Here is a 24,031-nt window from a genome sequence, read left to right on the forward strand (position 1 = left end):
TTCACACTCACATTCACACCTATGGTCAATTTAGAGTCACCAGTTAACCTAACCTGCATGTCTTTGGACTGTGGGGGAAACCGGAGCACCCGGAGGAAACCCACGCGGACACGGGGAGAACATGCAAACTCCACACAGAAAGGCCCTCGCCGGCCACGGGGCTCAAACCCGGACCTTCTTGCTGTGAGGTGACAGCGCTAACCACTACACCACCGTGCTGCCCAAACAGTAAATAATACAGTAAATATCCCTATTCCACAGCTGTAGTAATCCATTTTATGTCAAGAACTGAATAACTAAATAAAAAGAAATGACATCCATCATTACTTTAAGACATGAAGTGACTTTTAACGAATGAAAATAAAGAAAAAACACTGAATGAGAAGGGGTGCCCAAACATTAGTCTGGTACTGTCCAAAGTACCTGTGTATATATATATATATATATATATATATATATATATATATATATATATATATATAATACATACACACACACATGGCATGAGTGTTTCCTGGGAAATACGCCACTCGTATTTTCCATCTGAGCTCCATCCAGGACGTGGAGAACCAAAACCGTGACATAAATCTCTGTCACTCGTGAGGAACTCGATGACTTGTTTTGATAAATTTGGGGACTTTGTTTGTGAATGTGTCGATATAATAAAAAAGAAAATCACATGTTGGCTTGAAGATATGAAGTTTATCTTCTTGTGTTGAAAAACTCACATTTTTCAGACAAAATACATCACAGATCTGAGGGACATAATTCCTGATATTTCACTCTGATGATGTCACTCCCACTGTTTTCCCGCTGACTAGACGCATGTTGTCCAAATGGTGAACTGGTTCAAAATTAAAATTCTTTTGACTAACTTGTGTATTTTTTTGTGGATGTATCCATATAATATACAGTAAAGAACATTACACAGTGGAGCGAAGACATGAAGTTTATCTTCTTGTGTTGAAAAATATATCACTCATATTTTCACTGTTTGAAGATAAACTTCATATCTTTGTGCAACTGTGTAGTGTCCTCTGTGTATACTGATATATATATATATATATATATATATATATATATATATATATATATATATATATATATATATATATATAGTCTCGTCTTCTTCCGCTTTATCCGGGACCGGGTCGCGGAGGCAGCAGTCTAAGCAGGGAAGCCCAAACTTCCCTCTCCCCAGACACCTCGGCCAGCTCCTCGGGAAGAACACCGAGGCGTTCCCAGGCCAGCCGAGAGACATAGTCCCTCCAGCGTGTCCTGGGTCTTCCCCGGGGCCTCCTCCCGGGGGGACATGCCTGGAACACCTCCCCAGGGAGGCGTTCAGGAGGCATCCGAAAAAGATGCCCGAGCCACCTCAGCTGATTCCTCTCGATGTGGAGCAGCAGCGGCTCTACTCCGAGCTCCTCCCGAGTGACTGTGCTTCTCACCCTATCTCTAAGGGAGCGCCCAGCCACCCTGCGAAGGAAACTCATTTCGGCCGCTTGTATCCGCGATCTTGTCCTTTCGGTCATTACCCAAAGCTCATGACCATAGGTGAGAGTCGGAACGTAGATCGACCGGTAAATTGAGAGCTTCGCCTTTTGGCTCAGCTCCTTCTTCACCACGACGGACCGGTAAAGCGACCGCATCACTGCGGAGGCTGCACCGATCCGCCTGTCGATCTCACGCTCCATCCTTCCCTCACTCGTGAACAAGATCCCGAGATACTTAAACTCCTCCACTTGAGGCAGAACTTCTCCACCAACCTGGAGAGGGCAAGCCACCCTTTTCCGGTCGAGAACCATGGCCTCGGACTTGGAGGTGCTGATTCTCATCCCAGCCGCTTCACACTCGACTGCAAACCGCCCCAGTGCATGCTGAAGGTCCTGGTTTGAAGAAGCCAACAGGACAACATCATTCGCAAAAAGCAGAGATGAAATCCTGTGGTTCCCAAACAGGATTCCTTCTGGCCCCTGGCTGCACCTAGAAATTCTGTCCATAAAAATTATGAACAGAACCGGTGACAAAGGGCAGCCCTGCCGGAGTCCAACATGCACTGGGAACAGGTCTGACTTACTGCCGGCAATGCGAACCAGACTCCTGCTCCGTTCGTACAGGGACCGGACAGCCCTTAGCAAAGAGCCCCGAACCCCATACTCCCAAAGCACCCCCCACAGAATACTACGGGGGACACGGTCGAATGCCTTCTCCAGATCCACAAAGCACATGTGGACTGGTTGGGCAAACTCCCATGAACCCTCGAGCACCCTATGAAGGGTATAGAGCTGGTCCAGTGTTCCGCGACCAGGACGAAAACCGCATTGTTCCTCCTGGATCCGAGGTTCGACTATTGGTCGAATTCTCCTCTCCAGTACCCTGGAGTAAACCTTCCCTGGGAGGCTGAGAAGTGTGATTCCCCTATAATTGGAGCACACTCTCCGGTCCCCTTTCTTAAAAAGAGGGACCACCACCCCAGTCTGCCACTCCAGAGGCACTGTCCCTGACCGCCACGCGATGTTGCAGAGGCGTGTCAACCAAGACAGCCCCACAACATCCAGAGACTTGAGATACTCAGGGCGGATCTCATCCACCCCTGGTGCCTTGCCACCGAGGAGCTTGCAAACCACCTCAGTGACTTCGGCTTGGGTAATGGACGAGTCCACCTCTGAGTCATCAGCCTCAGTCTCCTCAGTGGAAGACATGACGGTAGGATTGAGGAGATCCTCAAAGTATTCCTTCCACCGCCTGACAATGTCCCCAGTCGAGGTCAACAGCTCCCCACCCGCACTGTAAACAGTGTTGGCAGAGTACTGCTTCCCCCTCCTTATATATAAATAAATAAAAGTTTGCATGGCTGTTCAGTACATCTCACCTGCCACATTCTCCTTCCTAAAGGTGTTAATGGGTACATTACTGTAACACTGCAGATCCAGGTTCTCAAAATAACGCATCAGTTTCTGCTGAAGGCTCAGCACTTGAGGAAGATATCTGATGTGTTGAATGTGAACATGCTGTAAATAAATAAAAATAAAAATTAATCCTGTGGTGTTCAGTCTTCTCTGCAAAGGGCCAGTGTGACTGCAGGTTTTTATTCCAACCAATCAGGAGCCACAGCTGCATCAGCTGATCAGTCATGTAAAGTCTGATTAAATACCAACTGATTTTCTGGCTCCTGACTGAAGGAAGACCTGCAGTGAACCATTAGAAGGCAAACTGATAGTCACACCAGCAAATACAATTGGTCACTGCTGACTGATTGATTCATTTATTCACTGACCCATCCATCCATTCACTTATTTCCTCATTAACTCATTCATTCATTTATTCAATTACAAGTGTCAAGTCTGTATAAAATATAAAAATACAAAAATCTAAACTGAAATATTTAAAATACTTTTATAAATATTTATAATTTGCTTTATAAATAAAATTTACTCACTTACTTACACTGACAGTCATAGTAACTGTTAGCTACTTTCTCTACACATGTAGAGTGGTGTAAATGATGTGTGAACAAATTATAATCAGACAACTCGTACGTTTTTCAGGAGTTCTGAGAGAACAGGAACATTTCTCCTTTCATCATTCTGCTCAATTAAGTGACTAAAGCGTTGGATGGTCATCCTCTGCTCGAAGCTCCACATCAGTGGAAGATTGAAGACTCCAGAGGTGGGCAGGTCCTCCAGTGCTGGCTCCTTACTGTAGATCATTTGTGCCAAAGTTTCCATGCCAGCCTGTCTCAGAATGTTACTCTGCACATCCAATAACTGTGCCTCAAAATTCTTCAAAAACAAACAATATCAGAAGATTATTACTTTTTAATTATATTGTTTATGCATAAAGAGATTGTAAATAAAACCTTTTATCTTTTACATGTAAAACTCTCAAAGAAACATCTGGCGAAGAGAAAATTCAGTTTAGCCTTGGACTAGAAGTTCATTTCTTACAAATCTAATTTCAAAAGTGAAATTTTACCTGAAAGAAGACCTGAAGTCTTTGGTGAAGGACTTTCTCCCATTGTTCCCTTTTCTCCTCACTGTCTATTATTTGGATCTGGATGTTTGGATCTGCAAGAGAACAGCATAGAGTTGTAATGTTTTACAGACTGGATATGCCTGCATCTGGAAAGATGAATGTTATTATATCACATGACACTTAATAAAGAAAAAAAACCTTTTTCCTTCTTCAGTCTGGATTTTCTTAAAAGCAAGTGATTAAAGGCAGTGGTGTATATGCTACTAAAAAACCCTGTCTTAGATGTGCTTGTACTCCAGGGAAATCTGGTAAATGTAGGGTTTATTTTAGAGTCTGATTTGTCTCAATTTTTCTTATAATTATTGATGGTTCTAATTTACTGACTAATTATTAATCACCAATTCTACTATTATTACTATAATAATGCTCCTGCTGTGTAGGGATGGAGATTTCCCATAACAATTATTTTCATTAAAAAATTGATGGAAAGCAGTGAAACCGTTAAATTAGCAGATATTACCAGAGGAACTCTCCAAGATGAACTTCAGAAACAAGTGGACAGCCATCTCAGCATCTTGCTCACTTTTTCCTAAAGCTTTGGCAAGCAGCTGAATGTCCTTTTGAAGGTGGCCAAAGAGGTGCTTCCTGACATCGTGTGCTCCTTGCGGCATCTCTGTGAGATTCTGAACCTCCTGACCAACACACAAACTCAATAATATTACACAGTGCTCTTCCTGTTAAAACCACCAGCACTACTAATTTAACTATTACATTTAGGTCAAGTCAAAATGATCAAGCTAATTTTTTTTTTCAAAATCTGAAAAAAAGCAAAATTCTGTTGAATATCATTGAGGATATATTGTCTGGACATATACATGTCATATATATATATAGCATTTATATAGCATATATATATATAGCATATATAGCATTTTTTCCCTTAAGCTCAGGCCCTCAACCAGAGGCCTGGGAGTTTGAGGGTCCTGCACAGTATCTTAGCTGTTCCAAGGACTGCGCTTTTCTGGACAGAGATCTCAGATGTTCTTCCTGGGATCTGTTGAAGCCACTTTCCCAGTTTGGGGGTCACTGCACTGAGGGCTCCTATCACCATGGGGACCACTTTTGGCCTCATCTTCCACATCTTTTCTAGCCCTTCTTTCAGCCCTTGATACTTGTCAAGCTTCTCAAGTTCTTTTTTCCTGATGTTATTGTCACTTAGTATTGCCACATCTATCACCACAGCCTTGTTCTCCCATTTGTCCACCACTACCATGTCCAGTTGGTTAACCCTTATCAGTTTGTCCATCTGTATCTGGAAGTTCCACAGGATCTTAGCTTGGTCATTGTCTACCACCTTTGGAGGTGTGTCCCAGTTTGACCTTGGGACTTTCAGTCCATACTTGGCACAAAGGTTTCTGTACACTTTGCCAACACTTGTTTATGACATTCCATGTACGCTCTTCCTGCTAGCATCTTACGTGTTGCTTTTATGTGCTGGATTGTCTTGTGGGCATCTTTGCACAGTCTGCACCTGGGGTCCTGCTTTGTGTGGTAGACCCCGGCCTCTACTGATCTTGTGCTTCGGGCCTGTTCCTGTGCAGCTATGATTAGTGTCTCTGTGCAGTCTTTCAGTCCAGCTTTATCCAGCCACTGGTAGGATAAAGCCACTTCTATCTGCAAGTGGTACATCCTGTGCAGTGGTTTGTCTTTCCATGATGGTTCCTCTTGCACTTCCTTCTCGGGTTTCTGCTGCCTGGGGTATTCACTATGCACTCCATCATTTGGGGCCATCTCCCTGATGTACTCATGGATCTTTGTTGTTTCATCCTGGAAAGTGGCTCTGACACTCACTAGTCATTGGCCTCTTAGCGTACAGCCTCAGGATGCTTGACATGGGGTGAAGCCCTCCATGTATTGTCAGGAGTTTTCTTGTCCTGATGTTGGTGGCCTCTATCTCCTCCTTTGGCAGGAGCGTAGCTGGGTGGGTGGGGGTTGAGTGGGGGTCCTGGGGTACCCGTGACCCCCCCTTTGTTGGACCATACGTTTTTTCAATAGCTGCATAAAAATATTAGAAATGCACCCACTGTAATTTTTCTACCTTTTTTTTTTTAAAAACTAGATTGTCACCTCAGCCTCATTAGTGTTTCTATAACCTTGTATGCACTTCTTGTGGTTTGGGTGCGAAAACCCAGTTCTGCACAACCACAACACGATCGCACTAGAAAGCATGGTCAAGCTGCCAGTGTAGCTGCAGTCTTTTTAGTTGCGAATTACGAGTATTTCCTCATGTTAATAATTCGCCATGTCAAAACAAATGAAACTTTCCTCCTTCTTTTGACGTGAAGAGAGGTAAGCAGTTTATTATATATATTTTCCATCAAAGTTGCATTTTGTGGCTTCGAAGCTAAGTTTTAGTGTGCCGTTTCTAGAAACATGGAAGAATACACAATGGCAGAGCGATCAACATTGACAAGATCGTTGACATCTTTGCCATTCTTCATCCACGACGCCTTTTACTGAGAAACATTTTGGCCAATGAGCAGTAAGACAACAAGAATAGAGAGATCTGCATCGGTTGACTAGGGTAAGATGTCAAGCCGCGATCCATACACTGCCGGATAAAGCTGATTTGGCCTAATCATTGTCCGACATCTCAACAGCTTGCAACATGAGATGAAAGAATGATGCAAAGACCGTGTTATTTTCTCAAATGTATTCAATGTATTTTTTCATTTACAAACCTGTGGGTACGTATTCAGGCTGCCAGTCAGTGTGTGGGCCCCTCCTTTGAAAAATCCTAGCTACGCCCCTGTTTGGCCAGCTTATTATGCCAGCAGGGTATCTGCTGACCAGCAGGACATAGGTGTTCATGGCCTGGACCTTGTTCTTCCCATTCAGCTGACTTCTCAGGACTTGCCTTACCCTCTGTAGGTATTTGGGTGTTGCTGCTTTCTTAGTGGCTTTTTCATGGTTACCATTTGCCTGCAGGATTCCAAGGTACTTGTGGCTGTCTTCCATGTCCATTGTAGAGGAGGTCCATTTTATAGTCTGTTGATGTTGTACAGTTTCAAGCATTCCAGGATCCATGTGTGGGGCATCGAGTCATAGGCTTTCTTGTTGCCCAGTTCTTCATTTTCAAGTATTCCAGTATTGTTCAGTCTCCAGCCTTGGTGGATCTGGACCCATGTTGCTATTACCCTGCCACTGGGTGTATACCTTTGATAGTTGAGTGGAGAACATCTGATTTATTCTCCTGGCAGTTGCTGCTTCTGAATATTGGAACACTGAGTTATCAGTTGTTTTGGTGTTACTGCAGATGCTGGGTATCGAAGCATCCATTGGTCCGACATCCTTTGCATCTCACCCCTCTCACTGGGGTTACTTGACTAGTAGCATTCCAACAGTCCAGTGTTGTCAGCTCTTGTCCATGAGTGTCTTACTCTTGTTCCAGTAGCCCATTTCACAACAAGTTGCTGATGCGGACCTTGTTACACTAGGTGACGTCGGAGTCGGTATGACTTGTTTTTCCTGTCTCTCATTGATGAGGTAAGCAGGTAGCATTAAGGGCCTTGCCTACAGGCCCTCACTCAACCAGGGCACAAACCTGTGACCTCAATGATGTTAGCAACTGAGCTATCCAGCTAGCTTTTTCTTTTATATATATATATATCTGTTCCAAAACTCAAAAGAGAGAGTCTGAGTCAAGAAGCAACTGTGCTAAAGAGCACAATACGTCAATGTTATAAATACAATTATAAAGCCAATACTTTACAAAGGTTTCTATAGACTCAAATAATGTCCCATGTATTTATTTGGACCTGTAGTAATTTCACCTGAGAGAATCTTCATTATTTATTAACAGTTATAATAATCATAATGCCACACTGTGTGCTCCATCAGTGTCATGACTGATGACTTAGAAGCATCTTTATTTACATCTAGAACAGTAGCACTTCAAAAATGCAAAACACACACACAAACGGCCACTTTTGGTTAATAACTTTTACAAAGTGGAAAAATGTATATTACTGTTACAACACATATATATATAAAATTTATTAACATACCTCAGCGTGTTCATTCAAACCCCAGATCATGGAGGAGTGTATTAAAGCTCGCACCATGTGAAGGTTAGCACCATAAAGACTCCTTTCTTCATCCTGCTCCTTCCGACTGTTAGGATCACCAAGGTTGTGAACTCTTCCTCTGCCCTGTGCATTACTTATTTCAACAAAAAAGTACTTGTAATAAAACCATGTGAATATGATACTGTTATTAAAGTCACCAGAAGCATTCTCTTGCAGCTTGTTTTATTTCATAGGCTTCATGCAGAGAGTTGTAGAAATAAAATGAACTTCAATGTGAACAGCAAATACACAGTCAAGTCCATAAGTATTCGGGCAGTTGTGGAATTTTGGTAAAGTTGCCTCTGTACACGACCACAATGAATTTGAACTAAAGCAATTAAAATGTGATTGAAGTGTAGACATTCAGCTTCAACTCAGAGTTTAACAAAAATATTGCATTAGCCTTTCGGGAATTACAGTCATTTTTACATAACCCCTCCATTTTCACAGGCTCTAACGCAATTGGACAAATGAGCACAATTATAAATATAAGCATATCTTAATACCTGGATGTAAATCCTTTGCAGTCAATGAGCCCCTGAAGTCTGGAGCCCATGGACGTTATCAGATGTGGAGCTTACTCCATTGTGATGTTTTGCCAGGTCTTTACTGCAGTTGCCTTCAGTTCTTGCTTGTTTGTGGGTCTTTCTGCCTTCAGTTTTGTCTTCAGTAAATGAAAAGCAGCTCATTTGGGTTGACAGACTCATCCATTGAAGAACATTCCCTTTCTTGGCCTTAAGAAGCTTGTGGGTTGCTTTTGCAGTATTTTGGGTCATTATCCATCTGTACTGTGAAGCGCTATTCTATGAGTTTTGCAGCATTTGACTGAATGTGAGCAGAAAATATAGCGCTATACACTTCAGAATTCATATTGCGATTTTTATCTGCGGTCACATCACTAATCACCAGAGACCCAGTTCTATTGGCAGCTGTACACACCCATGTCCACCATGTTTAACAGATGATGTGGTCTGCTCTGGATCATGAGCCCTTCCTTTCCTTCTCCATACTCTTCTCTACCCATCGTTCTGGTTCAAATTAATCTTAGTTTCATCTGTCCAAAGAATCCTGTTCTACAACCCCTATTCCAAAAAAGTTGGGACAAAGTACAAATTGTAAATAAAAACGGAATGCAATGATGTGGAAGTTTCAAAATTCCATATTTTATTCAGAATAGAACATAGATGACATATGAAATGTTTAAACTGAGAAAATGTATCATTTAAAGAGAAAAATTAGGTGATTTTAAATTTCATGACAACAACACCTCAAAAAAGTTGGGACAAGGCCATGTTTACCACTGTGAGACATCCCCTTTTCTCTTTACAACAGTCTGTAAACGTCTGGGGACTGAGGAGACAAGTTGCTCAAGTTTAGGGATAGGAATGTTAACCCATTCTTGTCTAATGTAGGATTCTAGTTGCTCAACTGTCTTAGGTCTTTTTTGTCGTATCTTCCATTTTATGATGCACCAAATGTTTTCTATGAGTGAAAAATCTGGACTGCAGGCTGGCCAGTTCAGTACCTGGACCCTTCTTCTACACAGCCATGATGCTGTAATTGATGCAGTATGTGGTTTGGCATTGTCATGTTGGAAAATGCAAGGTCTTCCCTGAAAGAGACGTCGTCTGGATGGGAGCATATGTTGCTCTAGAACCTGGATATACCTTTCAGCATTGATGGTGTCTTTCCAGATGTGTAAGCTGCCCATGCCACACGCACTAATGCAACCCCATACCATCAGAGATGCAGGCTTCTGAACTGAGCGCTGATAACAACTTGGGTCGTCCTTCGCCTCTTTAGTCCGAATGACACGGCGTCCCTGATTTCCATAAAGAACTTCACATTTTGATTAGTCTGACCACAGAACAGTTTTCCACTTTGCCACAGTCCATTTTAAATGAGCCTTGGCCCAGAGAAGACGTCTGCGTTTCTGGATCATGTTTAGATACGGCTTCTTCTTTGAACTATAGAGTCTTAGCTGGCAACGGCGGATGGCACGGTGAATTATGTTCACAGATAATGTTCTCTGGAAATATTCCTGAGCCCATTTTGTGATTTCCAATACAGAAGCATGCCTGTATGTGATGCAGTGCCGTCTAAGGGCCCGAAGATCACGGGCACCCAGTATGGTTTTCCGGCCTTGACCCTTACGCACAGAGATTCTTCCAGATTCTCTGAATCTTTTGATATTATGCACTGTAGATGATGATATGTTCAAACTCTTTGCAATTTTACACTGTTGAACTCCTTCCTGATATTGCTCCACTATTTGTCGGTGCAGAATTAGGGGGATTGGTGATCCTCTTCCCATCTTTACTTCTGAGAGCCGCTGCCACTCCAAGATGCTCTTTTTATACCCAGTCATGTTAATGACCTATTGCCAGTTGACCTAATGAGTTGCAATTTGGTCCTCCAGCTGTTCCTTTTTTGTACCTTTAACTTTTCCAGCGGGCGGCACGGTGGTGTAGTGGTTAGCGCTGTCGCCTCACAGCAAGAAGGTCCTGGGTTCGAGCCCCGGGGCTGGCGAGGGCCTTTCTGTGTGGAGTTTGCATGTTCTCCCCGTGTCCGCGTGGGTTTCCTCCGGGTGCTCCGGTTTCCCCCACAGTCCAAAGACATGCAGGTTAGGTTAACTGGTGACTCTAAATTGACCGTAGGTGTGAATGTGAGTATGAATGGTTGTCTGTGTCTATGTGTCAGCCCTGTGATGACCTGGCGACTTGTCCAGGGTGTACCCCGCCTTTCGCCCGTAGTCAGCTGGGATAGGCTCCAGCTTGCCTGCGACCCTGTAGAAGGATAAAGCGGCTAGAGATAATGAGATGAGATGAACTTTTCCAGCCTCTTATTGCCCCTGTCCCAACTTTTTTGAGATGTGTTGCTGTCATGAAATTTCAAATGAGCCAATATTTGTCATGAAATTTAAAAATGTCTCACTTTTGACATTTGATATGTTGTCTATGTTCTATTGTGAATACAATATCAGTTTTTGAGATTTGTAAATTATTGCATTCCGTTTTTATTTACAATTTGTACTTTGTCCCAACTTTTTTGGAATCGGGGTTGTAGAACTGGGTAGGCTTTCAAGTAAAGTCTAATCTGACCTTTCTGTTCCTGAGTGTTCCCAGTGATCTGCATCTTGAGGTAAATCCTCTGTATTTACATTTCCGTAGGCATCTCTTGATTACACACCTTGACAATGACAGACCAACCTCCACTGTGTTCTTGACCTGATGTTATGAAGCGGGTTTTTTTTTTTTTTTTTTTTTCACCAAGGAAAGAATTCAGTGACCATCCACTTTAGTTGCCTTCCATGGTCTTGCAGGACTTTTGGTGTTGCTGAGCTCACCAGTGCATTCCTTCTCTTTAAAAATTTACCAAATTGTTGATTTGGCCATTCCAAAAGTTTCTTCTCTCTCTCTGATAGGTCTGGTTTTTTTTTTTTTGTTTGTTTTTTCTCCAGCCTAATGATGGCCTCCTTCACTTGCATCGACACCTCTTGGGACAGCATATTGAGACTGCCCATGAACAGCTAGCAAATGTAAATTCTCAGAACATTTGAAATCAGCTGAAGACTTATGTCCTTAGTTGGTCATGAAACAGGCCATGCAAATGGCTTAATGATTTATCTAATGGCTAGATAAACAAATTAATGGCTTATCTAAGTTTGAGCCTGTGAAAATGGAGGGACTGTGTAAAAAATGGCTGCAATTCCTAAACAGCCAATGTGATATTTTCATTAAAACACCTTAAATTAAAGCTGAAAGTCTACACTTCAGTCACATTTTGATGGCTTCATTTCAAATCCATTGTGGTGATATACAGAGGCAACTTAACCAAAATTGTGCTGCTGTCCAAATACTTATGGGCCTGACTGTATTTTATGTTGATATTTTAGCAGTAGTATGTAGTACCTGTAACCTTCCGAAATTCTGATCACCAAGAGTCCAAAATCCACAAATTACTTAAGTATGCAAGGGATTAAATATACAGATATCAGACTAAAAAAGTGAGCAAAAGGCATTAATGAGAAAGCATGCAAAGTGATGACAATTATAGACAGAGAGCCATATTAAGAGACCATGACTTAACATTGTAAGTCCAAAATTTACATCATTATTAAATGTGGGAAAAGTTCCTCATAATTAGAGACAGGTTCCCCATTTGTGATTGTCAATTTTATATATATATATATATATATATATATATATATATATATATATATATATATATATATATATAAAAACACTGACGTGTCATTAGGTGAAAGTTAGGTGTACTATAAGTCTACCAGAGGTCTTTATACTCAAACACTTACTCAAATTCTGTGAACCCTTCTACTGGATTGTGTCTCTCACCACCAACGGCACTGTGACAGTTAACGCAGACTGCGTTTACCCATGGTTGCCCACACTAGGTTAAACACAAACAATATTTTATGGTGTTATTACAGTATGATCTAAATATGAGCAAATACATAGAGGATAATACACTGTTGTGTGAATATATGAAGTTTATCTTTGACTGGTGAATATATACAGTATCTTGCAAAAGTATTCATCCCCCTTGGTGTTGGTCCTGTTTTGTCGCATTACAAGTTGGAATTAAAATGCATTTTTGGGAGGGTTAGCAGCATTTGATTTACACAACATGCCTACCACTTTAAAGGTGCACATTGTTGTTTTACTGTGACACAAACAATAATTAAGATGGAAAAAAACCCTGAAATCTGGAGTGTGCATAGATATTCACCCCCCAAAGTCATTACTTTGTAGAGCCACCTTTTGTTGCAATTCCAGCTGCAAGTCTCTTGGGGTATGTCTCTATTAGCTTAGCACATCTAGCGACAGGGATTTTTGCCCATTCCTCAAGGCAAAATTGCTCCAACTCCTTTAAGTTAGATGGGTTGCATTGGTGTACAGCAATCTTCAAGTTATGCCACAGATTCTCAATTGGATTGAGGTCTGGGCTTTGATTAGGCCATTCCAAGACATTTAGATGTTTCCCTTTAAACCACTCCAGTGTAGATTTAGCAGTATGTTGAGGATCATTGTCCTGCTGGAACGTGAACCTTCATCCCAGTCTCAAACCTCTGGCCGACTCAAACAGGTTTTCCTCCAGAATTGCCCTGCATTTAGTGCCATCCATCTTCCCTTCAGTCCTGACCAGCTTTCCTGTCCCTGCAGATGAAAACCATCCCCACAGCAGCATGATGCTGCCACCACCATGCTTCACTGTAGGAATGGTGTTCTCAGGGTGTTGGGTTTGCGCCACACATGGCATTTCCCATGATGGCCAAAAAGATCAATTTTAGTCTCATTTGACCAGAGAATCTTCTTCCATGTGTTTGGGGAGTCTGCCACATGCTGTTGGGCAAACTCCAAATGTGTTTTCTTAAGCAATGACTTTTTTCTGGCCACTCTTCCATAAAGCCCCACTCTGTGGAGTGTACAGCTTAAAGTGGTCCTATGGACAGATACTTCCATCTCCACTGTGGATCTTTGCAGCTTCTTCAGTGTTATCTTTGGTGTCTTTGTTGCATCTCTGATTAATGCCATCCTTGCCCGGTCTGTGAGTTTTGGTGGGCAGGGCCTTCTCTTGTCAGGTTTGTAGTGGTGCCATATACTTTCCATTTTGCTATAATGGATTTATCAGAATCAGAATTACTTTATTAATCCCCGGAAGGAAATTCAAATTTGCTACAAAGCTCCTGAATCAGAGAAGAAAAGTAAACATGTCTAAAAATAGAAGATAAAATTGTCAGAAAAAAAAGAATAAAAATAAAATAAAATAAAAATAGAATAAAATAAATTTAAATAAGTTCCATAACTTCAAGTAAAAGCAAAATAAAGCGATTCTATATATAATGATTCCTATATACATATATTACACCCAAGTTTAAGAATACAGTATACACAGTGGCATTGTACAGCTTGACTGTGACAGGTAGGAATGATTTTCTGTGTCTCTCAGTTGTGCAGCATGGAAGAATCAGCCATTTACTGAACGTGCTCCTTTAGCTGATCAGCTCCTCATGTAGAGGATGGGAAGGAAGATTGTTTTTATTTTGGACACTGTCCTTCTCCAACACCACTGTGGGGGAGGGATGAAGGTATTTCTGGGGGGGGGGGTGCTCAGCCAGGTGGTTTGTTGAGGAGGTGCGAGCGAGGTCCTGAAATGGGGATGAGGTTGGGCAAGAAGATGTGGGGGAGGGGAGAGAATGTGAAGTGTGTGGTTGTAGCCATGCCGCAGAAGAGTGGTGGTGGTGGGTTGGAGTCACGCCATCAAATCTGTTGAAGTAAAGATTCAGCTCATTCGCCCTTTCCACATTGCCATCTACTCCTTCACTGTTGGTTGGCTTGTAACCAGTGATGGTCTTCATTCCACTCCACACCTCTCTCATGTTGTTCTGTTGGAGTTTCCACTCTAACTTCCTCCTGTACTTTTCCTTGGCCTCCCTGATCATTGCTCTTAGTTCACGCTGTACTCCTCGCACCTCCTCCTTATTGCCGGCTCTGAAAGCCTTCTTCTTCTCATTTAAGAGGGCTTTGATGTCCTTCATTATCCACAGCTTGTTGTTGGGGTAACAGCTGACAGTCCTAGCTGAGACAATGGTGTCCACACAGAAGTTGATGTATCCCGTGATGCACTCTGTGAGCCCATCAATGTTGTCTCTGTGGGGCTCACACAGTGTCTGCCAGTATGTCACCTCGAAGCATCCCTGCAGTGTCGCATTGGCCTCATCTGTCCATCTCCTCATTATCTTTGACGTGGTGGGCAGTCTTTTCACCAGAGGCACATAGCAGGGGGAGAGGTAAATCAGGTTGTGGTCTGACCTGCCCAGTGGGGGGAGGGGGGAAGAGCTGTAAGCCTCTTTAACATTAGCATCCAGCATTTAATGGAGCTCCGTGGGATATTCAAAGTTTGGGATATTTTTTATAACCCAACGCTGATCTATACTTTTCCACAACTTTGTCTCTGACCTGTTTGGAGGCTCCTTGGTTTTCATGTTGCTTGCTCAGTAGTGTTGCAGAGTCAGGGTCCTTCCAGAACAGGTTGGTTTATACAGAAATCATGTGATGGATCATGTGACACTTTGATTGCACACAGGTGAAGCTTAATAAACTAATCATGTGACTTATGAAGTGAATTGGTTGGAGCAACTCTTATTTAGGGGTTTCATACGAAAGGGGGTGAATATCTATGCACACTCTATATTTCTGTGTTTTCATCTTAATTATTGTTTGTGTCACAATAAACAACAATTTGCACCTTTAAAGTGGTAGGCATATTGGGTAAATCAAATGGTGCTAACCTCCCAAAAATCCATTTTAATTCCAGCTTGTAATGCGACAAAACAGGACAAACACCAAGGGGGATGAATACTTTTGCAGGACACTGTATCTTATGAGTGAGTGAAGTTAATGAGCAATCTATTTTTCAACACAAGATGATAAACTTCATATCTTTGCACCATAGTGTGATGTTCTTTATATCATATGGACACGTCCACAAAAAAAAATCCACAAGTTAATCAAAAGAATTTTAATTTTGAACTGGTTCACCATTTTGACAACACACATCTAGTCAGCTGGAAAACACTGGGAGTGACATCATCAGAGTGAAATATCGAGAATTACTATACATACAAGCCAGTTTTTCCATGGAATAAAAATGTGTTTTATTCCCTTCTAGTGGGTTTCATTCATTTGGTTTGATAGCATGCAATATTGTTAGCATATTGCTTATCCTACGTGTATTACGTCACTCTACCCAATGGAGAATGAGCGTTGAAAATGGTTTACAATATTGCATGTTGTCAAGACAACATGATGTCACATGTCCGAGCTGATGCGAATATTCAGTGAGAGTGCTTTCTGCTGTGCATGTACACAACCATTTCTTTGTTTGCTGGGAAAGAGAAACACTAGGTGAATCCAGTGCTAGGATTAGCTATGCTATAATTAAGCATTAAATAAATAAATTGAAAGTAAAGACACATTGGTAACCTGAAAGGTTGCCAAAACTTCATTAGATATTCTTCACACACATTTACAAGTAGTGGTGAACCGTTACTATTTGAGTTGGGACTTGAGATCAGCGAAATCTTAACCAGACACCAAAAAAAGCAACAGGGTAAAGGATTTTGTAAGGGATTAGCGTCAGGCTGCCAGGTCACTCCTTTGTGTGTAGCTGTCGATGTGGATTTTAAAAGTAACTCAGTAAATTACACAGGGAAATGAATACTTAAGTCTGAGTGAAAAATACTGTAGCGAGCGTGCAGCATGGAAGAAGAGTCTGGAGACTGAAATCTTAGTTTCTCGGTCATTAGCCTGTAGCTCTCGATAGCACTGGCTTGACCGCTTTATTAGCATTCGCTAACACTACACTGGCTGGAAGGTGACTTCACTGCTGTGCTGACGGTGCCGACTCGTGGTTAGACTCGCATTGGCCTTCGAGAAGGCCGAGGGCGATACATTTTTGGTCCCTCCCTCTCACTATAAATCAAAATCTGATTGGTTAATTCATCTGCCACTTCCTCCATAAACATACACTGCCATGACCTTCTGTCCCGGCAATGAAGTCCTAACCAATGAGTGAGCAGCTCTAAACTCTTCTCAGCCTACAGACAACAAACAAAACAATCTCATTGGAGAACTCGATTTTAATGTTTTCAGGACACTAACCCTTTCATTTCTGAAGCACAATTGATAGAAAATGAGGTCAAATTAGAATTAGAAGAGAATAATTATCATGAGAGAATAATTTTCACTACCAAGAAAAGCGACATAGATGACACAATAGGCCCAGATCAGCTGCTGATGAAATAGCAAACCAGGACTTCATATGTCCTAACTGCAATCATCAGTGTTTTGGTAGAATTGGGTTAATTAGCCATATGAAAAAATGCCAATACTAAGTTTGTCCTCCTTGAAGCAGATACCATTATCTTTCGAGACAGACAGTGCCATGATGAATTATCATGAAATTATGAAAGAAATTAAATATAACATTTGAAATGCTGATATGTTTCAGTCTTCTCTGAAGGCCTAGAAGGCTCTGATGGTTCCCCTCTGTTTACAAGAGAAGAGCACACCAATGGACATTGAAAAAATGGAAAAGAGAAGATGTATTTATAATAATAATAATAAATAATAATAATAATAATAATATTGGCTGGCTTTTTTCGTGTTATATCAGATATATTCCATTCAGCTACTCGTCTTCGACTTGTTCTGTGATGTATTTTCTCTGAAAAATGTGAGTTTTTCAACATGAGAAGATAAACTTCATATCTTCAAGCCAACATGTGATTTTCTTTTTATTATATCAGCACATTCACGAACAAAAAGTCCCCAAATTTATCAAAACAATTCATTGATTTCCTCATGAATGACATATAGAGATTTACGTCATGGTTTTGGTTCTCCATGTCCCGGATGTAGCTCGGATGAAAAATAAAAGTGGCACATTTTCCACTAAAACACTCGTGTCTATATAATATCAAGCATTATTCTTAAATATGAAGTTGATACTCACATTGCCAATTAAAAGAGGTTCCCCACACCTACACGCTGTGGAGAAAGAGTTAAAAAATTAATTGACAAAAGGAATTTACTGAAAACTGTGAACATGATGATGAGCAATGAGTTAGGGATAAATGAGCAGCAGCTCCCCATACTGGATACCTCTCTAGTCAGGAAATGAAGACAAGAAACACCCTTGAAGTTCAACACCCACCTTAAAAGGTACTGACTTAATACCAAGAATGTAAATACAGCTCTCACTACACTAATACAGAGACTGAGTGGGATAAAGTAGTAACTCAGATACTCTGCACTTCTGCAGTAACTCCCGTGTCAACTGTTGAAGTACAAGATCTTACACCTTCAGTAAATCCACAAAACACATGCAGACTAGATTAACATGCTCACATGAACCCTCACAAAGCATGTGTGTACAGAGGCCACCCCTGATCAAGAGGTGTGGTACCAGAGCTCTTACCGCATGTGACTGTATCTAATCCATACCTTTCCATCACACACACTAAGTTGGGCTCTTTCCTGATAAGAAAATGAGAACGCAATAATAAGAAAATAAGAAAAGCATGCAGAAACCTTACCCCATATTTTCAGATTGCCTTCTGATTTCTTCATGTCCTCAGCCCAGTCTTTAATTGCATTTATAGAGTAAGGCATAGTTGGGATGAAGAAATCCTGGACATCAGAAAAAAGTGTGCGTTTGAGGGGGAATTAAAATGCACATCATTATCAGAAAGCCTTTACAGAAGTAATTATGCCCTCGACCCTCATCATCAGCTGTACTAGATACTGTAAGAATGTCTGATATTTTTGAAATCTTTGTAAGTTCCATAAATCCAGCAGTGTTTGATTAAATAATTTATCTGTATCTAACGGACTACTTGCACACAACCTTCTGCATTTTATTTACAATGGTTCATGCATTTCATTTCCATTGACTACATTCATAATTGTGGTATATTCAGTCAGTCTCTGTGAGGGCTCCCAAGTAAATGTCAATGACATTCATTGGATATGTGCAAATACTTGCAAAGCCCCCTCCAGTAAGCTGGAAGAAAGCTTCAAATTTTATGCTTCATCTTAAATACACAACTGTGAAGTCAAGAAAATACCTATTAACAAAACACCCAAGCTAATGCCAGTCCACACACTGTAAAAAATTATTTGATGTTTTAACTTAAAGTTAGTGTCCAGGCTGCCTTAAAATTTTGAGTTCACTGAAATTCATATAGTAAGTTAAATTGTAGGGCGGCACGGTGGTGTAGTGGTTAGCGCTGTCGCCTCACAGCAAGAAGGTCCTGGGTTCGAGCCCCGGGGCCGGCGAGGGCCTTTCTGTGTGGAGTTTGCATGTTCTCCCCGTGTCCGCGTGGGTTTCCTCCGGGTGCTCCGGTTTCCCCCCACAGTCCAAAGACATGCAGGTTAGGTTAACTGGTGACTCTAAATTGACCGTGAGTGTGAATGGTTGTCTGTGTCTATGTGTCAGCCCTGTGATGACCTGGCGACTTGTCCAGGGTGAACCCCGCCTTTCACCCGTAGTCAGCTGGGATAGGCTCCAGCTTGCCTGCGACCCTGTAGAAGGATAAAGTGGCTAGAGATAATGAGATGAGAATGAGATGAAGTTAAATTGTTTGCCTCATTGTGTTAACTTACTATATTAATTTCAATGAACTCAAAATTTTAAGGACACTAACTAAGTTAAAACATCAAATCATTTTTTACAGTGCACAGTTCACTGCAAAATAGCATGTGCTATTAACAACAAGGAGTCTTCAGGGCAGCACGGTGGTGTAGTGGTTCGCACTGTGACCTCACAGCAAGAGGGTTCTGGGTTGGAACCCAGCAGCCAACAGGGGCCTTTCTGTGTGGAGTTTGCATGTTCTCCCCGTGTCTGCATGGGTTTCCTCCGGGTGCTCCGGTTTCCCCCACAATCTAAAGACATGCAGTAGATTAACATGGGGCGGCCTTGGGCTGAATTGCCCTTGAGCAAAGCACCGAACCCCCAACTGCTCTCCGGGTGCTGTAGCATAGTTGCCCACTGCTCTGGGTATGTGTGTGTGCTCATTGCTCATTTGTGTGCGCATATGTGTGTTCACTGCTTCAGAAGGGTTAAATGCAGAGACTAAATTTCACTGTGCTTAAGTGTACAAGTGACAAATAAAGGCTTCTTCTTCTTCAGTTGAAAGGATACTGTGTTAGGACTGGGACTGTTTTGGCCTCTAGAGGCCGCTGTTATTTCATTTTCTTGTCATGTTTGTTTTGGCCTCTAGAGGCCGCCATTGTTTCTGTGTTTTATGTTTGTTGTTTTCCATAGCCCTGTTCACACGGCACATATTTGCATCGATGCTGCACCGATGTATTTTGTTGCGATATATCTTACGCCGGTGTAAATTTTGTGGAGCGTTCACACGTCACAACCCTGCTTACTAGAGAGAAGCGTGTCAGCACCGGTGCAGCCCCACTTGCGGTCACACGGCAGTTTCTGCGACCGTGCAATAGTAGCAAAAACTTTATTACTATCATTTCCTTTGATAGTAATAAAGTTTTGATATCATTTCCTTTTATTATTATCATTTCCTATCGTTATTACTATCATTTCCGATAGTAATAATGCGGAAATGAAATATGCGCATGCGTGAAAATGTACTTCCTTTTCCTGGTTGTCATGGCATCATCAAGCGCCGGGAAAACAACGTGGATGAAGACACCAGTGTTGCCAGATATTGTTGACTTTTTCCAGCCCAAAATATGTTCAAATCCACCAAAATGCACTTAAAACTGACAATCTGGCAACACTGGAAGACACGCAGTTCTGTTGTTGTTGATATTCGCCATTTTGGAAGCGCAAAATACCAGGATGCAAATTATGCAATGCCCGTATGTAATCAACTCTCCTCACGCGTAGCGAGTCTACCCCTGTAGCGTTCAGACGGCCCATTTTATATCGGTGCTGCCCCGCAAACTAGCATTTACTCCGGAGTAAATTTCTTAAACCACCTCCCGAGCAGGGTTAGATTTGCACCGGTTTAAGCAGCTTTCAGGGGCTACACCGGTATAACTTTGTACCGTGTGAACGCTCTACCGGGGCAGCCCCGGTGCTACACCGGAGTAAAAGTTGCCGTGTGAACACCCCTCGTGTGTCTTGTGCCCTGCCGAGTCCTCATTAGTGTCACCTGTGGCCTATTTTAGTTTGTGTATTTATACCCCTGAGTTCAGTCCTCTTGTCATGGAGTCTCTGTGCTGTTATGTTTAGCTCCGGTTTCCTCTGTACCGTGTTCCTTGTCTTTTTGGTTTTGCACTTTACTTTGTTTTTTGGACCTAGTATTTACTGTGTTTTTGGATCTTTTGAGCATTGGTATTTTTGCCTTTTCTTTTCTGGTTTTTTGGCTTTTATTTTGTACTTTGGATATTTCTTATTTTTTCCCTTCATCTTCTGAGCTTTTTGGATTTTTGTAAATATTGTAAATAGACCTGTTGATACTTTTTCTACTTCTGCCTCAAGCCTCTGCATTTGAGTCATCCCCCTGGTGGCCTAGTGGGGGTCTGCTGGATTATCACACCAGTGAACCAGGTTTGAATCCCAGCAAAACCCTAACATACTGCTCATGATTTGTTTCTATGTATATTAAACTAAATTATTTTACATATTTCCCCCAGTATTCTCTTGAGCCTTGGTGCTTTTAGTTTATATAGTAAATATGAAATGGTGAGATGGTTGTGAGCTAGTTTTCTTTACCCTTGTGTGAGATCACCTTGATCTGGGAAGCTGTGGAAGCTTAAAGCTGTTAAATTTGAAAGACACTGTGCAGAGAGGGACACAGCAGTGCTCATTATATTTCTTCCTTTGTTTTTGGAAATATTCAGACTAAAATAGCTGACAGTGGACACTCATTTTGATTGTGTTATGAAGAAGAAAAACCAGTACTGATGAATGTAAACAATGCTTCCTGAGATGCAATAATTACGTCAAAATGAAGATGCCATGAGTCACGACCATGAATGTAAGTAACCCATTACTTACCAATTAGCATTGTGTATTTTATTATTTTACTACTTATTGTTACTAAACTCTTGTTAGTCAAACTTAATATACCTCTTGGATTTCAGTCCACCAAGTTTAATCAGCAAAACTATGATTAATATAAACAGGTGTCAAGAGCAACCAGTGACTGACACTGTGGCTAAAAAGAGCTGAATCACTTTTTAACGAATTATGCATTGTCTTCTACAACTGATGGGACTCATTGCAGGAAGAAAATGCCTTTCATAGAAAATTATGTTCAGACCTGGCTTTCCCACTGGCAGGTAATTATTCACAAAACTTTAAAATAATTCTAAATCAAACCATTGATAAAATTAGCTCTAAAGTACTGACCTTGCATGTTCCTGGACTGAAGCACAGAGAATTCAGCAGTTTCATCTCTGGTGCTGTAGAAACTTGTGCTACTAGCGCAGTGTGTAAAACAATCGGACACAGACTGCAATCCTCAAGTGCCGATTCACAGATTTTCACGAGCTGTTCCCAGCTGGTGTCTGTGTTTGACTTCATCCTCATCTTGGAGATCTAAAATTAGTTACAGAGTTGTGTATGTGATGTAGACTGTAATTAGCCATTTGATCAGATCCCCCTAATAATCAGATCATACTGTTGTGCCCCTTTTGCTGCTCTGAAAAATCATTTTATAAGCACTTTAACTACGCAGGAAGGACATGCAACGATATCTTCATTATATATCTAAACTGGGTGGCACGGTGGTGTAGTGGTTAGCGCTGTCGCCTCACAGCAAGAAGGTCCGGGTTCGAGCCCCGTGGCCGGCGAGGGCCTTTCTGTGTGGAGTTTGCATGTTCTCCCTGTGTCCGCGTGGGTTTCCTCCGGGTGCTCCGGTTTCCCCCACAGTCCAAAGACATGCAGGTTAGGTTAACTGGTGACTCTAAATTGACCGTAGGTGTGAGTGTGAATGGTTGTCTGTGTCAGCCCTGTGATGACCTGGTGACTTGTCCAGGGTGTACCCCGCCTTTCGCCCGTAGTCAGCTGGGATAGGCTCCAGCTTGCCTGCGACCCTGTAGGACAGGATAAAGCGGCTACAGATAATGAGATGAGATATCTAAACTGAAGTTCCTTAGCATTTTAATAGTAAGGGTGTAAAAGTTCCACACAATACCATACGATTTCGATTCATAAGCAGTGATTGCTATTTGAGAACACTGAATGTTACAATACAATTCAGTTTAGATGCCTCTGACTGATGTTATTAACCTTGTTCAAAATTTTGTATAAGCCTAAAGTTAATTATGCTTTATCTATGCCATGTAACATTTAAAAAAAAAAAAAAAAACCCAAAAACTCCATACATCTGAATAATTTAATCAAACATTAACATATGCGTATTATAATTAAGCATTTAAGAGTCAGTAATCACGCACCGATGTTCAACTCTGTTTCCCAAAAAACTTGGGACACTGTGTGAAACATAAATTAAAAACAGAATGCGATAATTTGCAAATCATGGAAACCTGATTTAATTGAAAATAGTACAAAGACAACATCACATGCTGAAACTGAGAAATTTTGCTGTTTTTTGAAAAATATGCTCATTTTGAATTTGATACCAGCAACACGTTTCAGAAAAGTTGGGACGGCGCCTGTTTACCACTGTGTTGCATCACCTCTACTTTTACCAACACTCTGTAAATGTTTGGGAACTGAGATCAATTGCTGTAGTTTTGAAAGAGAAATGTTGTTCCATTCTTGCCTGATATACGATTTCAGTTGCTCAACAGTTCGGGGTCTCCTTTGTCATATTTCGCACTTCATAATGCACCAAATGTTTTAAATGGGAGACGGGGCTGGACTGCAGCAGGCCAGTTTAACACCCAGACTCTCTTACTACAGAGCCATGCAATTGTAATATGTTCAGAAAGCGGTTTGACATTGTCTTGCTGAAAGGAGGAAGGCCTTCCCTGAAAAAGATTTAGTCTGGATGGCAGCATGTTGCTCTGAAACGTGTTTATATCATTCAGCATTAATGATGCCTTCCCAGATGTACAAGCTCCCCATGTCATGTGCACTAATGCCCCCTCATACCATCACAGATGCTGGATGCTTTTGAACTGTGCGCTGATGGCAAGCCTGGATGGTCCCTCTCCTCTTTAGCCTGGAGGACGTGGGGTCCATGATTTCTAAAAAGAATTTCTACTTTTGATTCGTCAGACTTTGGGATGGTTTTCCACTTTGCCTCAGTCCATTGTAAAAGAGCTCGGGCCCAGAGAAGGGGGTGGGGTTTCTGGATGCAGTAATGAAGTGTTTTCACAGATGATGGTTTTCTGAAGTGTTCCTGAGCCCATACAGTGATTTCCACTACAGACACGTGTCTGCTTTTAATGCAGTGTCTC

The 24,031-nt window shown here is 41.7% G+C and overlaps 1 protein-coding gene across 7 annotated transcripts in view; it reads right to left on the reverse strand.

The window, feature by feature from the left end:
- The window catches only part of LOC132872736 (E3 ubiquitin-protein ligase rnf213-alpha-like), a 281,839-nt gene that overhangs the window by 15,023 nt on the left and 242,785 nt on the right, over nucleotides 1-24,031 (reverse strand). For all 7 annotated transcript variants that reach the window (XM_060907787.1, XM_060907788.1, XM_060907785.1 and 4 more), the window contains 9 exons: nucleotides 22,014-22,202; nucleotides 18,223-18,316; nucleotides 17,640-17,674; nucleotides 12,418-12,512; nucleotides 8,043-8,196; nucleotides 4,496-4,667; nucleotides 3,976-4,067; nucleotides 3,540-3,782; nucleotides 2,873-3,011 (listed from right to left, as the gene is read on the reverse strand). In XM_060907787.1, coding sequence (XP_060763770.1) covers nucleotides 2,873-3,011; nucleotides 3,540-3,782; nucleotides 3,976-4,067; nucleotides 4,496-4,667; nucleotides 8,043-8,196; nucleotides 12,418-12,512; nucleotides 17,640-17,674; nucleotides 18,223-18,316; nucleotides 22,014-22,202 — 1,213 coding nt within the window. The remainder of the gene's footprint in view (nucleotides 1-2,872; nucleotides 3,012-3,539; nucleotides 3,783-3,975; nucleotides 4,068-4,495; nucleotides 4,668-8,042; nucleotides 8,197-12,417; nucleotides 12,513-17,639; nucleotides 17,675-18,222; nucleotides 18,317-22,013; nucleotides 22,203-24,031) is intronic.

This window comes from Neoarius graeffei, chromosome 24, assembly GCF_027579695.1.
Source record: "Neoarius graeffei isolate fNeoGra1 chromosome 24, fNeoGra1.pri, whole genome shotgun sequence".
Classification (NCBI taxonomy): Eukaryota; Metazoa; Chordata; class Actinopteri; order Siluriformes; family Ariidae; genus Neoarius; species Neoarius graeffei.